This window comes from Hordeum vulgare, chromosome 3H (assembly GCF_904849725.1).
Source record: "Hordeum vulgare subsp. vulgare chromosome 3H, MorexV3_pseudomolecules_assembly, whole genome shotgun sequence".
Lineage (NCBI taxonomy): Eukaryota > Viridiplantae > Streptophyta > Magnoliopsida > Poales > Poaceae > Hordeum > Hordeum vulgare.
The window spans coordinates 619,821,079-619,844,929 of record NC_058520.1 but is presented as its reverse complement, the minus strand read 5'-3'; the positions used below and the strand labels follow the sequence as shown (position 1 = coordinate 619,844,929).

Genomic DNA, 23,851 nt, shown 5'->3' with positions numbered 1-23,851 from the left:
TTGTTATGACCACGTTCATACTTTTTTACTACAACTATATTCTTGTTGCAACCATGGACGAAAATTGCTGCATCGTGAACGAAATTTGTTGCATCGAGAAATTTTGCTGCATGAAGGTCTAACAAGTGCTTGGAATTTACGTTCAACAAGTGCTAAAAAAAGGTAAACCACTATTTTTGCATCAATGGCATATAAAACCAATTATTTTGCCTAATAAACGGTAATCCACCATTCGGGTATTCCGTGATGCCCACCCCGCACAATATCCATAGTAAATAATTCTAGCCACACTATCGGCCTGCCTAGGATGTGCCTATAGGGCGTAGTCGAAAGAGCCTCTTCCATCCCTAAGTTTATTCAAAGGTCCTTCATCGCTGGCGGCAGCCTTCATGACAACTTACTTTTGTCCTGCTCGACAGCTACACCAGCCCAAGCCCCCGTGTGCGCTCCTCAAGCTTGATGTCAGATGGGTGTTTGACTCCTTCTTTTGGCCTAGTCTCCTTCAAACTCTCCAGCACCTGGGTTTCGGCCAATATTGCCCAAAATGAATATTGATCCTCATCTCCTTGACATCCGCTCGAGCACTAATCCACATGAATCCATGCCCTCCTATCATCCGCACCCATGGGCTACGTGCTTCTCCCATAGAAGTTGTTGGGGCCGTAAGTGGAAGGGGTGATATAGCCTAACAAGAGATATTTTCCTTACTGGAGAGAACCAAGATTTGTCAATCTAGTAGGAACTACTCCACTTCAGTCAATGATAGATGTCGGAGAAGATTCTGGCAAATTTTCTTTGCAACCTTGTTAATTATGATTCACATGCATAATAATAATTCTTGTGTTGATATATTAAGATTATGATTCATTAATTATGAGTCAATGAACTGGTCATTTTGTTGCAACTTGTTAATTATGATTTGCTTGCATAATAATTAGACCTTGAGTTGATATATTGAAATTTCAAAGAAAGCACATTTGATCATCATCTCACGGGTAAGCACCAGTTAGATGGTAAGTTTCTTTTTCAGGCTAAGTGTTCTAGATATTTTAGGTTAATGTTTACACCCGATTATCTCGCTAATCAGTACTATTAACCGCTTTGCATATCTACATGAGTAGTAATTTACTATCTTGATACGTTTAGACGCAAATTCCTGTGTTCCAGATCGGGCGGGCCACATAAATGGATGGATGTTGTAGAAAACTTGCGCTCTTTCCGGATCGAGTTAGATTTCCTAGGCTTTCCATTTTGTAACGCAAGTACATAACCAAAACACTGTCTCATTAATTGCTTGCTTAACCAATATTTACCTGATCTCTCCACGCAATGTACTCCCCCTGTCATAGTTTAGAAGGCACGATTAAATTTAAGTGTGTTTCCACAATAGACAAGGTTTAAGGCACATTGCATTTACTCACAGTGGCTAATTAGTACTCCGATGTACTATTGCTATATGCATGCATCGTGTGAATGCTATTTTCGACCCCATCTCGTAGCCAATAATCACCTAGGTTCCAGAGAATTTTCAAACGCGCCTTCTAAACCGTGACGGAGGAAGTACATAATTTGTTTGTCAGCTCATCATTAAAAACACCTATCAATTTCATTTCATTACATTATTGATACATTATTTTTGATGTTACAGAAACAGATTATTTACATTTCATAAGTCATGGGGTCCAGTTTCATGCCTTTTGTGTTATCCTAGATCAAAAACATAATAATAGGGCAAAAAGAAAGGAAACCAAATTATGGAATATGTGAGTGGGGAGACATAGTAGAGTCTAGCAAAGACAATAATATTGAATCAACATGACTTTTATTCCTCATCATGGCATCATGGAATACAATAGTTTCCCGACACGGGCGGGGGGTATTATTTTAGGAGTGCACACTAGGCACTTACATACTCACGACAGTAGTAGCTAGCACTAAGAGCAGAAGATAGCATAGCAAAGATCATAGTAGTAGCATGATCAGTTTAAAGTTCAGGGTAATTGTGCTTAACTAGACGAGCGAGTTCGAGACCATGAGGCATAGGCGCCACACGGCAAACTGTAAGCCCGTCTGTTATCTTCACCTTGCTAGTTCCACTGCTGAAAATCAAGTCAAGCAGCGCACCTGCAGCTATCCCAATGAGCGCACCAATTCCAAAACCGACGACTCCTCCAATTACCGTGACAGCCGCAGAAGCAATTTCGATGTCTAGTGCTACGAATCCAGCTTCTACAGCAGTAGTAACTATTTCTCCCACCTCAAGATTAACTACTGCAGTTAACGCATTTACTGAATCCCTAATCGCTGCCTCCAGCTTATCTTCTGCTGTGTATATGTCCCACACCATTGCAGCTGCTGTAAAAACTAAAACTGCCACCCCGACTTTTCCCAAAGCTTCAAATGAGTAAGTCACCACAGATTTTCCTTGTCCCGCTTCCGCAATAATATTGTCATATACCTGGCAAACATGATATACACATTGTAGTGATGTTTAGTACTACTTTTATAATACAATATAAAGCCACTATTTTTGCGCCATATGAAAATTACAATTTATTAAAATCGAAAACTCAAATGATCTCTATCCAAATTTAGCAGAAGTTCAAACGGATTCTAACGGAGGAACCATTTTAGGAAGAAATGACTCCTCTTTAGTGTTCACTATGATCAGTTCAACGATTAAGTGAGGCCCTGACATTTGGTCATGAAATTATTTAAGTGAGTTCAACTCGAACTCCAAAGCATCTTGATAACTTCTTATGTGTCTCAAGTACCATTGGAAAGTTTTTGATATAAGCATTCACTTGATTGTAATTTTTCTATGAGTTACATATATTCGATGGTTAAAATGGACTTGAAATCCCCAAATTCAACAACTTCAGTTCAGTTGTACAAATTGCAGCTCTTAAGAACACAGCATAAATCCATTATATATCTTGACTCTTGATGACTTGAAACATAGTTTTTTAAGTCATGACTTCTTTGTTGTTAAAACCTTTGGTTCACGCTGTAGTACCACAAATCTTTTCTATATAGTAATAACAATATATAAATATGGAGACGAAGACGTGTAATATGATACATTAAAGATTGTTAATTAATTGCAATTTATGTATGATAAGCTGGAAAGGGCCAGGTTTAGAGAGTAAGTTAGTTCATACCTGTAGCTTTTGGATATCATCCAAGTTTTTGAAAGTCCCCCTAAAACCAAGCTTTGACATATTTCTGCAAGTACAATTGGATAAGCAGGAAAGTCATTGTTGTTACATTTACATAGAACTGCAAAAGTACCATCTATAAGTGTAAATAGTAAACAAAGATTATGTTCCCTAAGAGATTGCAAGATTTTATTTGTTTGTTCTCAGCAATGTTAAGCAAGTAGACTGCATGCCACTATTTCTACAAATTTTCATAAAGCTCAATATCTTTCAATTTTAATAATTTAAAGTTGAATAACCAAGTGGTTTAATCCAACACTTTGGAGGTCGAGTTTTATCAATTTTGGTTTTAAGTTCCCATCGTGTGAAATATTAATGCTAATAATGATACAAATTATTGCAATCATTTTGAACACAATGGTATTTAAACATTTATAAATTAATGATGATGACGCTGGGACATACTCTTGCACAAGATCCTCAAACATGATTTTGTTTTCCTTGAGCCATTTTGAGAATTGATTTGGTGCAAAGTGTTGAAACTTTTTGGCATTCTCCAGCGTGGCTTTCTTATACATGCCAGCCTCAAGGGCAAGGCGCTGGGCCTCCTTCTGTTGGGTGGCTGGATTGAGGAACTTTAGCTGCTTGATGAGATCATCACTGTGGGTCTTGAGCTTGTCAAGGTAGGTGAGACGGGTGTTGTAACTCCGGATGAATTGGAGAGATATTCCGATGGCCTTGGTGCAGTAGTCATAGACATCCTTGCCAATATCTTGCTTGGTGGCATCCTTCTCAGCCTCGGTTTGTGCTATCATGTCCCGTGCACTGTCAAGGATGTGATACACCTTATCGCGGGCATCATTGGCGTCACGGAGATACTTTTGTTGCTCTGCATACGAGTTGAACTCGAGCTCTTGAAGCTTCTGGACTTCTTGTCGATGAATCAGATCGGCTAGCTTATGCAACTGCCCTGGACTTAAATCAACTAGGTCACCTGACATGATCTAAGCCTGAAAATATGTAGTTCTTGTTATTAGTCATATATACCCACTCACTAAAATCAGTCAAGGGAAAAAAAGGTACGATACAAAGATACTACTCCTACTCCTACAATTGATTCGACTACACACACGCAAACAAAAGGCACACCATGGTACTAAAACTGGAACTCGAGATCAGATCTAGCTCTATCCATCTGAATCACACTGAGGCAGAGGTGGACGGCGACCAACAAAGGAATCACACGAGCGAGGAAAGCTGAGGTTCCTGTCTGTTAAACAAAGTGAGTATTAGTAATTAGGATAAACTGACTAACAATTAGCAGTTGGCTAAAGGGAAACTCTTCCCGTCTACACCGCGGCCAAAACGCTTGGTCGCACTAGCTGCTGGCAGGTCGAACCCTACATTAATTTCTTTGACGCGGTCTACTTTCTCTCCTCGAATGGCCGGTAATCGCGGGCGGTAGAGGGCGATGAGCGTGGCTGCTAGGGGGCAATTGGGTCGACGAGAGCGGGCAGCGCCATGGCCGGCAAGTACGTCAAGGACGCGGCAGCGGTTTTTGCTACATGCTTCGACCGGCATTACATTTTGCTATAACCAACATCGCATATTGCTACATCACACAGCCGGCGTCGCGATTTTGCTGCAACTAGCATATTTTTTTGCTACAACCAACATCAAATTTTGCTACATCAGGAGAACTGAGTTGTGACCCGTGACGGAAAATTGCTACAACCACTGTACCATTTTGTTACATCCGACATTCTTTTTTGTTGCAACCAACACGACCATCGGACGGCCATGCGACGCTATCGGAGTTGCTACCGTGGGGCCATCTCCACCGAAGCTACGACCATCTCGATCCGAGCGGGGACCGCCACCATCGGAGCTACAAGCGGATCGAACGACTGCAGTCCACGAGATCGTACGGCTGTTGGTCGACGGGCCCAAATTTTATGTTGGCGCGCGGGTTCCTAGTACTGCCCTTGGCTAATTGGGAGTGAAAGGAGGCAAGGCAACCCATCATCAAAAGGCCTAAATGCTCCCCCCCCCCAACATGTTTAACGCTATGTTTAGATTTATCAGGTGTGGCGTCTCTTGTTTTCCTTGTGCGCTGTAGGGTTAGGGGAACTTGTGTCATTTGCTCATATGAAGTTTTAATTTTCTTTTGATCTGGTTGTTTAAAGGTTTCCTCGTCACTATGTATGGGTTTGGTGGTTTGTGCCTCTATTTATAAAAAAGAGGATCAAAAGCTTGTTTCGAGATTGGTCGCTCTGTATGATAATTTAGCCACATTAAAAATGTCGTCTGGACAGTCATGCCATGGGTAAATTACTCCCTCCGTTTCTTTTTAGAGGGTGTTTGGATCACTAGAGACTAGAGACTAGAGACTAGTAGTAGTCACTTTTAGTCAGTAAACCTCCAAACACCCCTGACTAATGGGTGACTAAAACTAGTTTAGTCCCTAGTCACCCCACCCCCAACTAAAAGTGACTAAAGTCTCTCCTCTAATTAATTGGCGGGCCCATGCTGTTGCATGCCGTTGCTGCTTTCCTTCCTTGCGCGGGAGTTAAATGAAAGGGAGAGAGAAGAATTTAATACTGAGACATTTAATGCTGACTATTAGTAGTCACCTTCCAAACAGGGCGTGACTAAAAACTTTTAGTCTGACTACTACTAGTCACATGACTAGAGAGTATCCAAACACGCTCTTACTCTGCATATAAGGTTTGGTCAAAGTCAAGCTTTGTAAAGTTTGACTAACTTTATATTAAAAAATATCAACATTCACAACATGAAATCAATATTATCAGATGCACCACGAGATGTATTTTCATACTATATAATTTTAATATAGGAGATATTCATATTTTTGGATATAAATTTGGTTAAACTTTATGTTGTTTGACTTTGACCAAATCTTATATGCGGAGAGTAAAAAGAAACGGATGGAGTACGTGGCTACATGGAGAGGCTCAGAGGAGATCTCCATTGGATTGGTCGACATGACGTTTGGACAGTGGTGACAGGGGTTAATTAAGAAGGCTCTCTTCCAAGGTGGGGATTGAGTTTATCTCCAAACATTACAAATGAGCAAAGATTCCTTGAGATGGTCATCCATCTCGTGCTTCTCGTGTCTGCTTTACTCGACCGTACCTTATCTGCAGACGGACGGTAACTACATCCATGCACCCATGAATCGATGGATGGTACACATATATACGTGCTTCACATGCTTGGTTGGGTCGCACATGAATGCTGGATATATATGCCGATGCCGATGCCGATGCCGATCGACGCCGATGGACCGTAGCAGCTACTACGTGTTTCATGTGAGTGATGGGCCGTCGCAGTAGGAATAGCGAGAGTCTTCTTTTCTTCTGCCTCTCGGCTCACTCAGATTGGACACTTGCTGTCTGCTTGGACCACCCTCACTAGCTTTGAGAAAGAACGCCTAATGTGGTGTGATAAATATATGAATTAGCCACAAGAAAGATGCCATCTCAACTGCATGGGTCCTTCCTCTAGCAACGTTATGTTCTTCCTTTTTTCTACTAGACTATCTTATATCTTATATCTTATATTTATATTTACTAACTGGAGGCACCTTTCAAGCCTTTACATTAATCCACATCATCAAGATTAATTCAACCATTAGATTTAAAACTTAATGGTCAAGATCTATTAGAAGTATCTCACTTATATAGAGACACCATGTATGTAAGGAATAGAGCCATTATGACTAAAATACTCCCTCATCACACGCCTCCAAGTCCCAAAATTAAAAAAGAACACATGCTATCAAGAAACAACCATCGTGATTCAAAAACAATCAAAAACAATCACGTGTGTTCACCCTTTTCTGAAACAAAAAAACAACAGTATGTTAATCCACATCAGTAAGATTAATTCAACTATTATATTTAGAATTTAGCGCTAAAGATCTATCAGAATTCAAGACATGGCATATGTAAATAATTTAACCATTGCATACAAAGACGCGCCTGCATTCTTTAGAAAAAAAAGATCATGTAAATATGGAATCCTCTTTCTATAAAAAAGAGCCTTCATGATTTTTTATAAATCCATCATCACACACGCCCAAGTCCCAAAAGATCATGTGCCTACTTTATTCTTTAATTAAAAAAAGGAAAAATGATATGTACAAATAATCACATGTGTTCTACCTTTTTCTGAAATAAAAGGATAAAAGGATACGTACAAGCTTTAGTAACATATTGCTATATGTCGATTGGATAGTTAGACCGGTCCTTGCATAGTAGCTAGATTGATTATTTAGATGCCCACTCCATATGCATGGTCGTAAAGATGTTATAAATATATTTAGCCAATATTAGAAATCAACAGCTGACATTTTATTCATATAATATACGACTACAACCATTAAATGCCCTTGAAGGATGTCCAATAACTATAATAAATAAGCATATTCACTCTACCTCAAAACCTAAGAATATTTGTCTTGGTGGAGATCATTGTATGTAATTGATGCCCCAATATCGCATGGAGGCTAACTTATGATGCTGCTAAGTTCAAATAAATCAGTTGAACTTATCAAAGATATGCACGCCATTTTGTCCCGCTCATAATAGTGCCAACTCTTACATGTTCTACATAATAATATTTCATTATGTTTATCCACACAAATTTCACTTGGCAATTTGTAAGGAGATTTTACAATTAATAAGAACTACTAATGAAAGTTGAAGTCTTATCATTACCACATAGCTAGCCCGTGCCTATGCACGAGTTATTGACTAGTTAGATCTAACTGTTCGTTTAGCCATCAGATCAAATCAACGTTATAAGTTGCTAAATTATCTTATCAGATACACATAGATACGACATGATAGGGATGACGTAAATGGGACGTGCCGTTGGATGCCCCTTTGGAAGTAGCCAAGTACGAGGAGCGATCGCTTCGCTTTGGAACAAGTTTTCAGGCGCTTGTCAATGATAATTGTTGGGGCTGATTTTCCAGAGTCGCTTGTTTATTTGGTCAGAGTGAAATAATTGTTTGGTTTCTTGTGCAGGACAATAATGCGACTGGTGTACTATGGCTGTGCACCAATAATGGAGTATGATGGAGGGACGCAACCCGTTGCATCGCACATGGAGTTGTATCTTCACCTTGTTCAGTCCGACCTATCATTCTATGTATAATCGACGTGGGGTAGAAAATTATCTTATCAGATGCGTATGATATGACAAACGTGGGACAGATGGGAGACAATTCGATACTGCTTGGATGCACCAAGGGGTCGGTTATTAACGTAAAACCGGAGGACTGGCCAATGATGGTGCGCTAGGGTCATTGTGCATGAGTTGCTTGTTTATGTGCACAACAATAATGAAACACATGTACGATGGACGTGCACTCTACTCTCCGTGGACCAAGTGGACCAAGCTAGCTGCCACCACTCTTTTATTTAATAATGAAACGTGACACACATGATGGTGAACAATGATAGCAGGGTTTAGTAATTAGGCTGGACATAGTTATGGTATCTTAACCGGACCTAACGTGCAACGTCAGTACTAAGCTAATAGCCATGACGTATGATTTTAGTCCACGCCAACACTATTTCAAAATGTTAGTGCTTGGGTTGGTGAGAAATGGCGCGCCACGAACAAGAGTCGTGGCAAGCCATTTCTCTACTAGTTAGAGTTAAAACCTTAGCATCGGCCGTGTCGGTATGGTGTATCCGTGGACGAGGGTTCGGCTTAGATGCTTGGGCGGTGGCCCTGCTGGTGGTAGTCGGGGTGCTCATGGGCCGAGCATGCGGCTCGGGCGTTGTCCGGTCAAGAGATCCAATGTAGAGGCCTTTTCCGGAACTCTGTCGGATGGGGCAACGATCACAGAGGGGTTCTTCATCATCCTAGCTGCCCCTACGATGATGCGTGAGTAGTTTATCACAGACCTACGGGTCCGTAGTTAGTAGTTAGATGGCTTATTCTCTCTTTTCGATCTTCAGTACAATATTCTCCTCGATATTCTTAAAGATCCATTTGATGTAACTCTTTTGCAGTGTGTTTGTTAGGAAATCGTAAATTGTGAGTTTATGATTTGATCTGTCCATGAATAATATTTGAGTCTCCTTTGAACTCTATTATGCATGATCGTTATAGATTCATATATCTTCTCGGCTTTATTGTTTTGGTACGACCAACAAGATTGATTTATGTTGCCATGGAAAGAGGTGCCTTGTGATGGTTCGATCTTGTGGTGCTCAATCTCAGCGACAGAAAGAGACATGGCATGCATGTTCCGTTGCTATTAAGGGTAATGTGGTGTGATAAATATATAAACTAGACAATTCTCCGCGCGTTGCAGCGGGAATTGGAGTGGGAGCATTACATGCATAGGCTAATGCAAAAATAATTGTAATTTATAAGTGAAATGCATGACACGCTTATGTGGTGGATTTTGGAAGGCTTAGTGGGAGAAAAGACTTAAATGACTTGCTTAGTGGGACATTGAGGTGGACACTTTACATGTCGAGAGCGCTTATGTGGCAGATTTTGCGTGACTTAATGGAAAAGAAAATTTAAATATATTGCTTAATAGAACATTGAGGCTAAGCTGCTGCAACACGTGTAAGATGTTCGATGGCGGTGCACTCTACTGGCCGTGGCCCAAGCTAGCTGCGAATGACTCTCTTATTTGATTTAATGAAACGTGACCGTCTTCACACACATGCATGTGAGGCTAAGAGTATGGTTAATAATATAGCCAGATGTTGGCTATATGATGTTGTCATGTCATATGTAGTCTTCTCTTCTAGTCATTCGTACAATAAGGTTGGCTATAAGGTTGGCTATATGAGTATTACTTTTGTTCACCTTCTCTCTACCCCCTCCTTCATATTTATTGTATTTACCTAGGAATACGCATATAGCTTGGCTCTTGCATAAGAGCCCACTTCCCTTACTTGTTCATATCTCTCTCTTCCACATAAGCAAAATTGCCATGTAAGCGGGCTATAAGCCCACTATCGTACTTGCTCTAAGCTGCCGTAGATGAACCTTTTACTCTGATTGAATCAACTAACAATCCGGCGTAGGGCTAATGGCATCTTCAAGAGCAACCCGTAAATTGTTTTCATTACGTGTCCATGAACAATGGGATCAGTCTACGGACATAGATGCGGGAGGACGTCATCCAATGCTATGGACATACATTCCGTCAATATTTCAAAATATCTGGACGAAATTTGTTTAAACCCAAGTTCGGGTATAATTACATAAACGAACAATATTTCGCCCGGTTTTTACTAAAAACTATTAGAAAAACACTAAACCTAAAACGGTCGGAACTAATGGTTCGCGGCGGTCCTCATGGGTCCTGCTAGCCCACGAGCCGAATGAGTTTAAAACTTTATTCCTCATATAATAGACATGTCATTTACAAGGATGTGAGAAATAAAGTCCGGGACTGAAAAAGCTTTGTTTAGCTAACTGATCAGCTACGTGGTTTGCCTCTCTGAAGCCATGTCCAAAGGAAAGTTTAGCAGCGTGTGAGCCTTAGCTGCAATAGATGACCCATTTAGTATGATTCAATCAACTAATAAACCGGCACGTACGGCTAACCAACCAATCTACATGGCATGCCTTCCACATTAACAACCAATTAGTGAAAAAAATAAGCTCTTGCGACGATGGTGGCACATCGTGTGATCACCCTCTTGGGGGCGTCGGCGTGGAACCTCGGTCCATTTCGGTTGCAGCTTGCGAGCGGCTTCGGGCTTGCCTTGTTCCTGCCAGACGGCACCTGATCCTATGGCATGGGGTGTTTCGGGTGGTCTCCTATCTTTTACATGTGTCCCCATGATAAAATTGTCAGTATCTTTCAATTTCTCATACGGTTCCCACATATGCTCATCAATCTTGCAGCTATAACTTATGTGCAGGACCAAACAGGTCTTTATAAAAATCCGTGGCACATACCAACATTACAAATGAGCAAAGATTACAAATGAGCAAAGATTCCTTCAGATGGTCATGGAGAGGCTCAGAGCAGATCTCCATTGGATTGCATGACGCTTGGACTGTGGTGGCAGGGATTAATTAAGAAGGCTCCCTTGGGATGGTCATCCATCTCGTGCTTCTCGTGTCTGCTTTACTGGACCGTACCTTATCTGCAGACGGACGGTAACCACATGCACCACGGACCGATGAATCGATGGATGGTACACATACGTTCTTCACGTGAATGCTGGATATATATGCCGATGCCGATGCCGATGCTGATGGACCGTAGTACTAGCTACTACGTGTTTCATGTGAGTGATGGACCGTCGCAGTAGGAGTAGCGAGAGTCTTCTTTTCTTCTGCCTCTGGGCTCACTTAGATTGGACACTTGCTATCCGTTGGATCATCCTCACGAGCTTTGAGAAAGAACGCTAATGTGGTGTGATAAATATATAAATTAGCCACAAGAAAGATGCCATCTCAACTGCATGTGTCAGCACATATAGTATTATACTCCCTCCGTCTCAAAATTCTCGTCTTACATTTGCCTAAATATAGATGTATGTAACACTAAAACATAACTAGATACATCCGTATTTAGACAAATCTAAGACAAAAAAATTGGGACGAAGGGAGTACGTTGGTGCGGGGTCCTTCCTCTAGTAACGTTATGTTCTTCCTTTTTTTCTACTAGACTATTAGATCTAACTGGTCGTTTATATTTGCCGTCAGATCAAATCAACATTGTAAGTTGGTAGATTATCTTATCAGATACATATACATACAACATGATAGGAATGACGTGGATGGGACGTGCCATTAGACGCCCCTTTGGAAGTAGCCAAGTACGAGGAGGGATCACTTTGGAAGTAGCCAAATACGAGGAGGGATCACTTTGGAACATGTTTTCATCGAGGAGACTAAGCTAATAGCCATGACGTACGATTTTAGCCCATGCCAACACTATTTAAAAATACTAGTGCCGGCGTTGGTGAGAAATGGCGCGCCCCGAATAAGAGTTGTGGCTAGTCATTTCTCTATTAGTGAGAGTTGAACCCTTAGCGGTCGGCCGTGTCGGTATGGTGTATCCGTGGACGAGGGTTGGGCTCAGATTCTTGGGCGGTGGCCCTGCTAGTGGTAGTCGTGGTGCTCGTGGGCCGAGCGCGTGGCTCGGGCATTGTTCGGTCACGAGATCCAATATAGAGGTCTTTTCCGGCACTCTGTCGGTGGGGGCAACGATCACAGAGGGGTTCTTCATCATCCTTATTGCCCCTACGATCATGCGCGAGTAGTTTTCACAGACCTATGGGTCTGTCCTTAGTAGCTAGATGGCTTATTTCTCTTTTCGATCTTCAATACAATATTCTCCTCGATGTTCTTGGAGATCTGTTTGATGTAACTTTTTTGCAGTGTGTTTGTTTGGATCCGATGAATTATAAGTTTATGATTTGATCTGTGCAAGCATCACACTGAACAAGGATACGCTGTAGATATCAAAAGAAAATGACGCCCAATCATAGTTTTGAATATCGGGTTGTTGTAGAAAGGCTATAGCCGGACATGAAGTTTTTCCTCTGAGCTCAAATGCTTTCTGATGAACAGTAAGATGAGAAAAAAATATTAGCTTTTAAAAATTCTGAATTTTCTTCTGATAAACATTGACAAATGTTTTGTATGCATGCAAAATTTTAGTTCGAAACAACAACCGTGGAATTGGTGGCAAAATAAAATCGATGCTGCAAATATGCTAGTTTTGAATACATTTCGGACTACTGATTTTGTTTTGTTTTGTCACGACTTCCATGAATGTTATTTCGTGTTGAATTTTGGTATGCCTATAAAGCATTTGTCAAAGTTCACCACCAAAAAATTAAGATTTTTTTGCTGTTCATGAGGGAGCATTTGAACTTGGGAGCAGAATAGTACTGTGAGGCTATTTTGCAACTTGATCTTATAGTAGTAGATGAAGACCACTTAGTGACACTCTAGTCAAATCGCTATAGCATGAAACAAAATGAATTACTAATAATTTACCCACATAATTTTAGCCAGCTAATTATTAAATGGGAACTAACAATTTGTCCGTATGATGCTCTTACTGACCACCATCTATCACCACAATTAATGGAGAAAGAGAGAGGGAAGGGGGCAGGGGTAGTTTGGGGAACAAGCAATTGTATTTTTCTCTTCTTATAATTGTTAGGTTTAATCTTGTCATGTTCATGTATCTGTATGTTTGTTTGACGGATGTGAACGTCACTGCGACGAGTCCAAGCTTGATCGGAGGCGCGTGAAGACGGCGAAGTGCCGGGCTGCCGTGCGATGCGGCGAGCACGACAAGATGCCGATGGTGTCGCGACGCCGTGAGAAGCGGCAAAAGACGCGATGAAGGATGGAACATCATAGACCACGTCAGAATGGGTCAATTGACCCGACAGGTCTCTCAGTTGGTTGGAGAGGAGCTGCGCATGTGCTAGTTTGTTAGTACTAGCCGAGTCTCTGTGATTTGGAGTGATTCCAGGGAGTGCTAAACGTGGGCAAGTAGGTTGTTAGCTGCATGCATGTGATCTGTTAGCTAGCTTCGTGGGATAATTCAAGTAGTTAGTGCATGGATGGAGTTGTTAGTGGAGTAATGGGTCAAGTAGTGGCGTGAGTATTGCATGACAGCCGTGCCAGCCTCTGTTTATATAAGTGGCATTGTGTAATGGAAAATCGAGGCCGTGAGGGCTGAGCAGACAATGTAGTGCTTGTGTTTGCGAAGGAAGTGAGGCAAAGCTAGCTGGTTCTTTTTGGTGCGTGCGTGTGTGGTGTGTTCTTTGTAGAGGGAGAGAAGAGAGAGAGAGAGACAGAGAGCTGTGAGAGGAAGCAGCAAGGAAGAAGAAGCGGCGCCGCGACGAGGGCAGCGCCAACAATAATGTCGTCCAACTTCTCTTTTTCTTGTCTCCAGTGAGCTTTAGAGGACATGGCCGTAATGGCCAGATTTGTAGCTCGCGACGATCCTCATGGCTTGTCCCATCTCACGAGCCGAATCATGCATGTGAGGCTAAGCTGCCGTAAATGATCCTTTTACCTCTGATTGAATCAACTAACAATCTCACGAGCCGACCATGTACGTTTACCGATGATCGAATCGATGGATCCAACACATACGGGCTTCACATGGTTGGTTAGGTCGCACATGAATGCTGGATATATATGACGATGCTGATGCCGACGGACCGTAGTACTAGCTACTACGTGGTTCATGTGAGTGATGGACCGTCATAGTAGGAGTAGCGAGAGTCTCTCTTTTCTTCTGCCTCTGGGCTCACTTAGATTGGACACTTGCTATCCGTTGGACCACCCTCACAAGAAAGATGTGGTGTGATAATCCACAAGAAAGATGCCATCTCAACCGCATGTGTCAGCATATAGTATTGTACGTTTGTGCGTGGTCCTTCCTCTAGTAACGTTATATGTTCTTCCTTTTTTTCTACTAGACTATTATTACATCTAACTGGTCGTTTAGCCGTCAGATCAAATCAACATTGTAAGTTGGTAAATTATCTTATCAGATACATACGGCACGATAGGGATGACGTGGATGGGACGTGCCATTGGATGCCCCTTTGGAAGTAGCCACGTACGAGGAGGGATAGCTTTGGAACAAGTTTTCAGGCACTTGTCAATGATAATTGCTGGGGCTGATTTTCCAGAGTCACTTGTTTATTTGGTCAGAGTGAAATAATTGTTTGGTTTCTTGTGCAGGACAATAATGCGACTGGTGTACTATGGATGTGCACCAATAATGAAGTATGGTGGAGCGACTGGTGTACTATGGATGTGCACCAATAATGAAGTATGGTGGAGGGACGCTACCCGTTACATCGCACATGGAATTGTACCTTTACCTTGTCCAGTCCGACCTATCATTCTATGTATAATCGCCGTGGGATAGAAAATTATCTTATCAGATGCGTATGATATGACAAACGTGGGACGGTTGGGAGACAATTCGATGCTGCTTGGATGCATCGAGGGGTCGGTTAGAGCATGGTTAATAGTATAGTAAACTGCTAGTTATAAGTCATTGTCATGTCATCTATAACTCATCTTTAAATAAGGTGGCTGTATGCATCACTCGATGCAGAGGCCGGGGCGAGGCCTCCTTTTCGAAAAAAATCTATAACTCATCTTGTAGCCAACATGTACGACAGTTGATTAAAAAGGTGTACTATAATTTTATTATATAGCCCACCTTTTACTCTCACAAAGTGCCTACGAGCACGTGCTAGAGCTGACTCTTAACTAAGAGGTCGCTTACCTTCTCCTTCCTTTTCTATTTCTTCCAACTAAGCAAAAATATACTACTAGTTTATGTCTTATAACCAGCTGACTCAGCTCTATTGTATTTGCTCTTATTAATATAAAATGGGAGGACTGTCCACTTTGGTGCAACTTTCTAGAAACATATCCGGGTGGTCAATGATGGTGCGCTAGGGGCATTATGCATGAGTTGCTTGTTTATCTGCACAATAATAATGCAACACGTGTACGATGGACGTGCACTCTATTCGCCGTGGACCAATCTAGCTGCCAGCACTCTTTTATTTAATAATGAAACACGACACGCGACACACATGACCATGAACAATGATAGCAGGGTTTAGTAAGGCTGTCCATAGTGATGATATCTTAACCGGACCTAATGTGCAACGTCAATACTATGCTAATAGCCACGACGTGCGATTTTAGCCCACGCCTGCACTATTTAAAAATATTAGTGCTGGCGTTGGTGAAAAATGGCGCGCCACAAACAAGAGTTGTGGCTAGTCATTTCTCTATTAGTGAGAGTTGAACCCTTAGCGGTCGGCCGTGTCGGTATGGTGTATCCGTGGACCAGGGTTGGGCTCAGATTCCTGGGCGGTCGCCGTGCTAGTGTTAGCCGGGGTGCTCATGGGACGAGCGTGTGGCTCGGGCATTGTTCGGTCACGAGATCCAATCTAGAGGCCTTTTCCGACACTCTGTCGGAGGGGGGACGATCACAGAGGGGTTCTTCATCCTTGTTGCCCCTACGATCATGCGCGAGTAGTTTCTTTCGGGACGTGCCTCTCGGAAGATCTCGACGAAAGAAACTCAATGGTAAAAAACGGTTCGAGATTTGGACGCACGTTTTAGGAGATAGAACGTTTTGAAAATACGAATCTATAAAAAAAGAAAAACTTCCAGATTACAACAAGTGGCACGCATGCAGTGTGCAACTTGTTGTAACCTGGATAGGTGGAAGTGATCTTTAAAACGTATACTCCTAACTAAATTAGTGATTTCGATCCACACCGGTCATCGCCCACAGGGATGTGCCCCCCCCCCCCCCCGATTTCCTAGGGCCCCCAAATCGTGGTTAGCATGCATGCATGTTCCATATATTGGTGCCATATATTGGTGATAGAAAGGGCTTGACCATAATCATGTACCATATCGGTTGAATCGGAATCGCTAATTAAGCTGTCACATGTCATGTCACGCCGTGCCTTGTTCCGTGTGGAGTAATCAAGCCGAAGCGTCCCATGGAGCCTAATCCAGGAAATTACATCGTGCCTCCGCACTAGCACAACACCGTAATTGCCATAAATCCTAATTTCTATTTTTGTTCTCCCATGTGTAATTGCCAAGAAGACATTCGTTAATCTCTATATTTATTTTCAAATCATCGGTCAAGCTTTATGAATTTTCGAAAATTTGGGACTAATTTTATGTTTCGTCCCGGGGCCCCAAATGTTTGGAGACGAGCCTGATCGCCCAAAACCGCACCCCTGAGCCAACATTCCAAGCATCCGAGCCCCTAGTTCACCAACGGCCCTTCGAGCATGTAGTTCGTGTCCGTTATACGCCGTCGCCATGGTGCGCTTGTTGGCTTCATGGTACAAGCCGCTGGCGCCGCATACGTGTGATGCCAGGGCGAAATTAAGGCAGATCAACCTGATGCAGTACGGATCCGTGCTTGGAGGAGGATGGTGGTCCCAAGACGATGGCGGAGGAGGCGCTCTCACCTGTCGTGTCTCGGTTCGCCATGTTGCAGATGGTCTAGCAGTGCAACTTGGCGATCTTGGAGGAGCACCGCATGACACTGGCTCAACAGGAGGCGGAACGCACGGATGCCGCAGCCGGGCAAAGCTCCTGATAGCCAACGTGGTCATCATCGACGAGAACCGGGCGGTGCTTGCATTTGTGCTGAGTGACCACCCAATCTGCCACGAGCAGGGACTGATGCCGCGGTCGGGGCGTTTTTATTTCTGGGATGTTTTGATGCGTAAAATCTAATTTGGAAATGAAAAATCAATATCTGCCTTGTTTTAAGGGATTAAGTTGATTCGGACTTTCGGAGTGAAAAATCATGAGGCGTTTTGTCCTCTACTTTCATGATAAATTCCGGTGGGGAAATCTCCCCTCCCGTTGACTGAATTTTTCTTATGGAGATTCAAAATTTATTATTGGTTTTTGAGTGGTTTCGAATTTAAAAGTATAACGATTTATAACCATTTGGTTTGTTTTGACAAGATGGAAAGGCCACATTCTGTTTCAGAAAGCACAAGGATAAGGTGAAGACACAGTCCCTCAGCTTGCAGTACTCCTCGTTCTTCATGTGCTTGATGGGGTGCAATGGATTGAGTACGTGCTTCATGTGCAGATGGCGGTGGGAGGTGGACCAAGTTTCCGGGAACTTGCCCCACAGCGTGTATCTATCTATAAATACACGCAGAACAAGCCATGAATTCTCACTGCATGCGAAGCGAACTAGCTAGTACACCTATATATCACAGTGTGTGTGCAAAGCAATGGCCTCTGGAGTGTTTGGTACCCCCATTTCAGCGCAGACGGTGATAGCCACTGGAGAGTATAAGGAACCCATTACCCAAAAAGATGTTGCAGACTATGCCATGAAGATGATCAACGCCGGTGGTAAGGATGTTAACGCGCAAAAGTTCGTCGACAACCTCAAGGAGAGGTATGTTTCTGTGTACATGCATGGTTTATTATTATATGCAGTGCTTAATTATTTCTGCTTCTTCTTGCAATATGTAAAAACCTTATATATGAGGAAACAAGATCCTAACTGAAGTAAAATTTGGGTCCAACTTTTGGCTAGGTACGGTAACGGAATAGCTGTAAAATGCCTCCTCTACAATGCCACTGGTGCCACTTTGAACTTTGCTAAGTACAACGATTGGCACGGCCATATCTATGATACACCCTACCCATCAGATATTCAGAATGGGCAATGGGGTGCATTCCTCCACGTCCACCCAAGTGGAGCTGCCGCTGGTTCAGCTGGTGCCGTTGTGTATCGTAGCAAGATCCCCTCCAGCAGCAGCTCCTGCGATTGGTTGTTCTCTTGGACCGTCCCCTACATTGGTGGCAACGGGGTAAATACTTCCTCTACTATCTCAAAATGTTGTATCTTACCTTTTTCTCTTCGTTCATGCTCCGAATTAGTTATTAGCTAGTATGAGTTACAATCTTGTTTCATGTTATATCTAATCAAAAGTAAAAGGTGAAATTACTTGGCAAGTGATGCATTTATCAAGCTTCAAACGGTCATTCTCTCAATTGAAAAGATAATCTTGTTTGATTTCTCTATGTAAGTACATAAGAAAATTCATATTCCTATATAATTTTATGGAAAACATAATTATTTAAAATTTGAATTCACATGCATGCCCATATACAATGTGAATTTTATTTAGGGACAGGGGCATATGTACGTATTCACAGCACAATTCTTTTGAACAAAACTCGTACAATTAAATAAACCCAGCTAAACTAAATTCAAATGAATTTACTTATATTAGTATAATTTTTCAACTAAAGAAACATGCCTTGTATCCCAAACTCTACTATAGTGCATATTCTAACATTAATTATACGTATCCAGGTGTACACTGAAATCCGCGAGGAAGGGCACTACCCAAGTGTGGGAAGCTGGGATTATATCTACAATGTGAAGCTGAAAAATTCAAGTGTCACCTCTATTGATAGCAACTATGGATACGTTTCCAAGGCTGACATCGGTGAAGGCACTACCATGAACGCACGTGGAGTTTTCGAGTTTCCCTACTAGATCTCGTTGCAAGCAGCGAGTTGTTATTGTGGTCTTCAAGTCTTGTGTGGCGTCCATGTACGCTTGTGTTGTTTTTTTCTTTACTGTCTTTATGGTGCATTTTTATAGATCTGATGATCCACGAATAAGCGAAGGAAGATGGGGACCAAAGAGATGTACCGTGTAATTGTATTTTATTTTACATGTCGTTGTGTATCAAGTTGTCCTTCTTTTGTATCGGTTACCTTTTTACTTAATAATTAAAGATATAAAGCACTCTTGTGAGCGTATTTTCTGAAAAATTAAGTTAAATAAAAACAAAAATAATTATATCTATGCCAGAATAAAACATCATACGGAAAATCAAAACGGCAATCACTTGTGCACTACAAGAAATATGGTCGACGATGACTCTCCTTTTTGGTCATTGAATCGTCATTATTTTTAATTTATGACCTTCTTATGATCAAAATGAGGAGGTCAACAGTTGGCCGTCAAGAACGAACAAACTTGACCTTTCTAAAGTTTTGGTCACTGTTTTCATGACCAAAACAATTAGGTCATGGCCAAAATTTTGGTCATTACCCATGTGCCTCATCCATGTAGGATCTGACATGGCTCAGCTCATGTGGCATCATCCACGTGGCAAACATATGACATGGCAGAAATAGTGACATGTACAACACGTCAGATATGACATGGCATGGGTTGGGATGCATTAAAATAAATATAAATTTTTACAAGCCCAATCAGCCAAGCCCAAAAAGTGTGGCCTATAAAAATATTGCATTTTGTTGGGACACATGTTATATGCAATACATTATTTCCACAACGTTATTCTGATCCATCTACTATACCAACATTATGTGATGTGCACAACACATTCAGCTACTGTACCAACTTTCATTCCTCAATGTAAAATTACACAAATAAATTCCAAACTAAAATTGCACATCTCAGACAAATGGTATTACACAAAACATATCCTATTCAGCACTAAAAGAAGAAAGTGACATCATATAACGACAGTGTGGCTCCATTGTCTTCCTCTTCTAGAATATTGAGACATCCTGGCACTGAAAGGGACAACACATGAGAGGCAAATTAAACATAACATGAAATATGAAAAAATGCAACAAGCGGAGCAAACTCCAAACAACATATAAGCAAGTCATGGATGCAAGAAGTGATCATTTTAGAATCTTATTGTCTTCAAATGTATGCATAATTTAAAATGTATTAATTTTAATATAAGAATGTATAAAATCCTTGGGGCACACTAGGCTGTTATATATTTTTTACACATATTTTATAATTTATTTTCATTCAAAAGTATATCTTTTGACAAACACATTTACTTTATTAAAATACATGGACACTTTTTACAACTAGAAATACATTTCCTAAAAGCATGAATACTTTATATACTAATTGAATATCTTGTAATTTCCAAAATAAAAAAACAACTAACAGGTGAAAAATGGGCTGCACTAACTTTACCCCATTCAACTTGTCAGGTAGATAAATTGTGCTAGTGATGATGACTAGACAATAATTTTACCTCATGGAAGTGGTTGCGTAGGTTGTTCGTGGAGCACAGTCCCCTGGTTTGAATCCCAACCTAACCATTTTTTTGTTTAATATAGTTGTGTACTGACAGGTGGGATCCGATGGTCAGTGAGACATACTCTTTGTGTCAGTCTATCCGACACTACAAGTGGGCCCTGCGCCAAGCTGGCATGTATAGTCAACAATACATACATATCTAGACGTGATTTGAACCGTATTTGAACCATGTTGCCAAGTTTTGGAACCAATTCGGTGTATTTTTCAAGTTCAGGCACCAAAGTGAACATCGTTGGCAAGTTTGGGCACCATTGGTGTTATTACCTCGATATAAAACTGACCAATGAAGCGTACTAGTGAATAGTTTCTTCTATCTCAGGAGCGTAGTAGTCAGCAGATGTTTTCTTGGTCCTTTTTTGAACAATAACCTCCAGTAAACATGACTTTCTTTGGCCTTTTTAAAACACAAGGGGTAGGAAAACCTACTGGTAGGATGATGAAGTGCATTCGCCGGCGATTCCGTCGCTCCCCTTCCCCTTTAATCCCCGTATCAGTGCCACCATGGCGAGGGGAGCTCGGACTTCTTGTTTGGGTGTGTCCTTTAGTCCTAGGGATTCTAGGTTTTCAAGTTTCCTCCTTTGGTGTCATGGTGGGGGCGATGTCGATGGTGCTCGTAGAAATAATGGTCTCCTAGCCGGTGTTCCTGCTCGTTGCTGCAGAATTTATGGAAGCGTTCCTACTCTACTGAGAGGGGAGAGCAGCGGGTATTTATTATAGCAATGGGGCTTATCCCATGAAAACATACAACTTGAAGAATAAGGTAGAGGAGATACATATTGGGAAACGTTTTCCTTCAGCTCGCTGGCGGAAGCAACGCGCCGGTCGCTCGCTGCCCACCCGTCTCGCGCGCGACCCGCACGTATGGCCATGCAACATTTTTCCCTGTGGTGATCGTTTAAATTTGCTACAACCGGTGTCCAAATTTGGTACATTTCTTCACAAAAAAGCTGCATATGCGTTTGGTTGCAACCTCAGTTCATTGGACTTTTTGCTACAACCAGTGTTTTTTTTTGCTATAAACGTGTTAATTTTTGCTAGAACCGGTATCATTTTTTGCTGCAACCGTTCACTAAAGAAGTTGCATACACGTTCGTCAGAGTTGCAACCCGAGTGCACCGGATTGTTTTGCTACCACGCATCATCAGCTTCGTTTTTTTGTTATGACCACGTTCATACTTTTTTACTACAACTATATTCTTGTTGCAACCATGGACGAAAATTGCTGCATCGTGAACGAAATTTGTTGCATCGAGAAATTTTGCTGCATGAAGGTCTAACAAGTGCTTGGAATTTACGTTCAACAAGTGCTAAAAAAAGGTAAACCACTATTTTTGCATCAATGGCATATAAAACCAATTATTTTGCCTAATAAACGGTAATCCACCATTCGGGTATTCCGTGATGCCCACCCCGCACAATATCCATAGTAAATAATTCTAGCCACACTATCGGCCTGCCTAGGATGTGCCTATAGGGCGTAGTCGAAAGAGCCTCTTCCATCCCTAAGTTTATTCAAAGGTCCTTCATCGCTGGCGGCAGCCTTCATGACAACTTACTTTTGTCCTGCTCGACAGCTACACCAGCCCAAGCCCCCGTGTGCGCTCCTCAAGCTTGATGTCAGATGGGTGTTTGACTCCTTCTTTTGGCCTAGTCTCCTTCAAACTCTCCAGCACCTGGGTTTCGGCCAATATTGCCCAAAATGAATATTGATCCTCATCTCCTTGACATCCGCTCGAGCACTAATCCACATGAATCCATGCCCTCCTATCATCCGCACCCATGGGCTACGTGCTTCTCCCATAGAAGTTGTTGGGGCCGTAAGTGGAAGGGGTGATATAGCCTAACAAGAGATATTTTCCTTACTGGAGAGAACCAAGATTTGTCAATCTAGTAGGAACTACTCCACTTCAGTCAATGATAGATGTCGGAGAAGATTCTGGCAAATTTTCTTTGCAACCTTGTTAATTATGATTCACATGCATAATAATAATTCTTGTGTTGATATATTAAGATTATGATTCATTAATTATGAGTCAATGAACTGGTCATTTTGTTGCAACTTGTTAATTATGATTTGCTTGCATAATAATTAGACCTTGAGTTGATATATTGAAATTTCAAAGAAAGCACATTTGATCATCATCTCACGGGTAAGCACCAGTTAGATGGTAAGTTTCTTTTTCAGGCTAAGTGTTCTAGATATTTTAGGTTAATGTTTACACCCGATTATCTCGCTAATCAGTACTATTAACCGCTTTGCATATCTACATGAGTAGTAATTTACTATCTTGATACGTTTAGACGCAAATTCCTGTGTTCCAGATCGGGCGGGCCACATAAATGGATGGATGTTGTAGAAAACTTGCGCTCTTTCCGGATCGAGTTAGATTTCCTAGGCTTTCCATTTTGTAACGCAAGTACATAACCAAAACACTGTCTCATTAATTGCTTGCTTAACCAATATTTACCTGATCTCTCCACGCAATGTACTCCCCCTGTCATAGTTTAGAAGGCACGATTAAATTTAAGTGTGCTTCCACAATAGACAAGGTTTAAGGCACATTGCATTTACTCACAGTGGCTAATTAGTACTCCGATGTACTATTGCTATATGCATGCATCGTGTGAATGCTATTTTCGACCCCATCTCGTAGCCAATAATCACCTAGGTTCCAGAGAATTTTCAAACGCGCCTTCTAAACCGTGACGGAGGAAGTACATAATTTGTTTGTCAGCTCATCATTAAAAACACCTATCAATTTCATTTCATTACATTATTGATACATTATTTTTGATGTTACAGAAACAGATTATTTACATTTCATAAGTCATGGGGTCCAGTTTCATGCCTTTTGTGTTATCCTAGATCAAAAACATAATAATAGGGCAAAAAGAAAGGAAACCAAATTATGGAATATGTGAGTGGGGAGACATAGTAGAGTCTAGCAAAGACAATAATATTGAATCAACATGACTTTTATTCCTCATCATGGCATCA

At 41.6% G+C, this 23,851-nt stretch overlaps 2 protein-coding genes across 2 annotated transcripts; one reads left to right on the top strand and one right to left on the bottom strand.

Moving 5' to 3' along the window:
• Positions 1–1,843: 1,843 nt before the first annotated feature.
• Positions 1,844–4,170, bottom strand: LOC123441243. The gene is made up of 3 exons (XM_045117734.1): positions 3,624–4,170; positions 3,162–3,225; positions 1,844–2,458 (listed from the first exon to the last, which is right to left on the bottom strand). The coding sequence occupies exons 1-3, from the start codon at positions 4,157–4,159 to the stop codon at positions 1,985–1,987; spliced, it is 1,074 nt and encodes a 357-aa protein (XP_044973669.1). The 5' UTR covers positions 4,160–4,170; the 3' UTR covers positions 1,844–1,984.
• Positions 4,171–17,895: 13,725 nt separating this feature from the next.
• On the top strand, positions 17,896–19,517 carry LOC123441242 (23 kDa jasmonate-induced protein). Its single transcript, XM_045117733.1, has 3 exons — positions 17,896–18,135; positions 18,277–18,553; positions 19,063–19,517. The coding sequence occupies exons 1-3, from the start codon at positions 17,966–17,968 to the stop codon at positions 19,246–19,248; spliced, it is 633 nt and encodes a 210-aa protein (XP_044973668.1). The 5' UTR covers positions 17,896–17,965; the 3' UTR covers positions 19,249–19,517.
• The last annotated feature ends 4,334 nt before the right edge of the window (positions 19,518–23,851 follow it).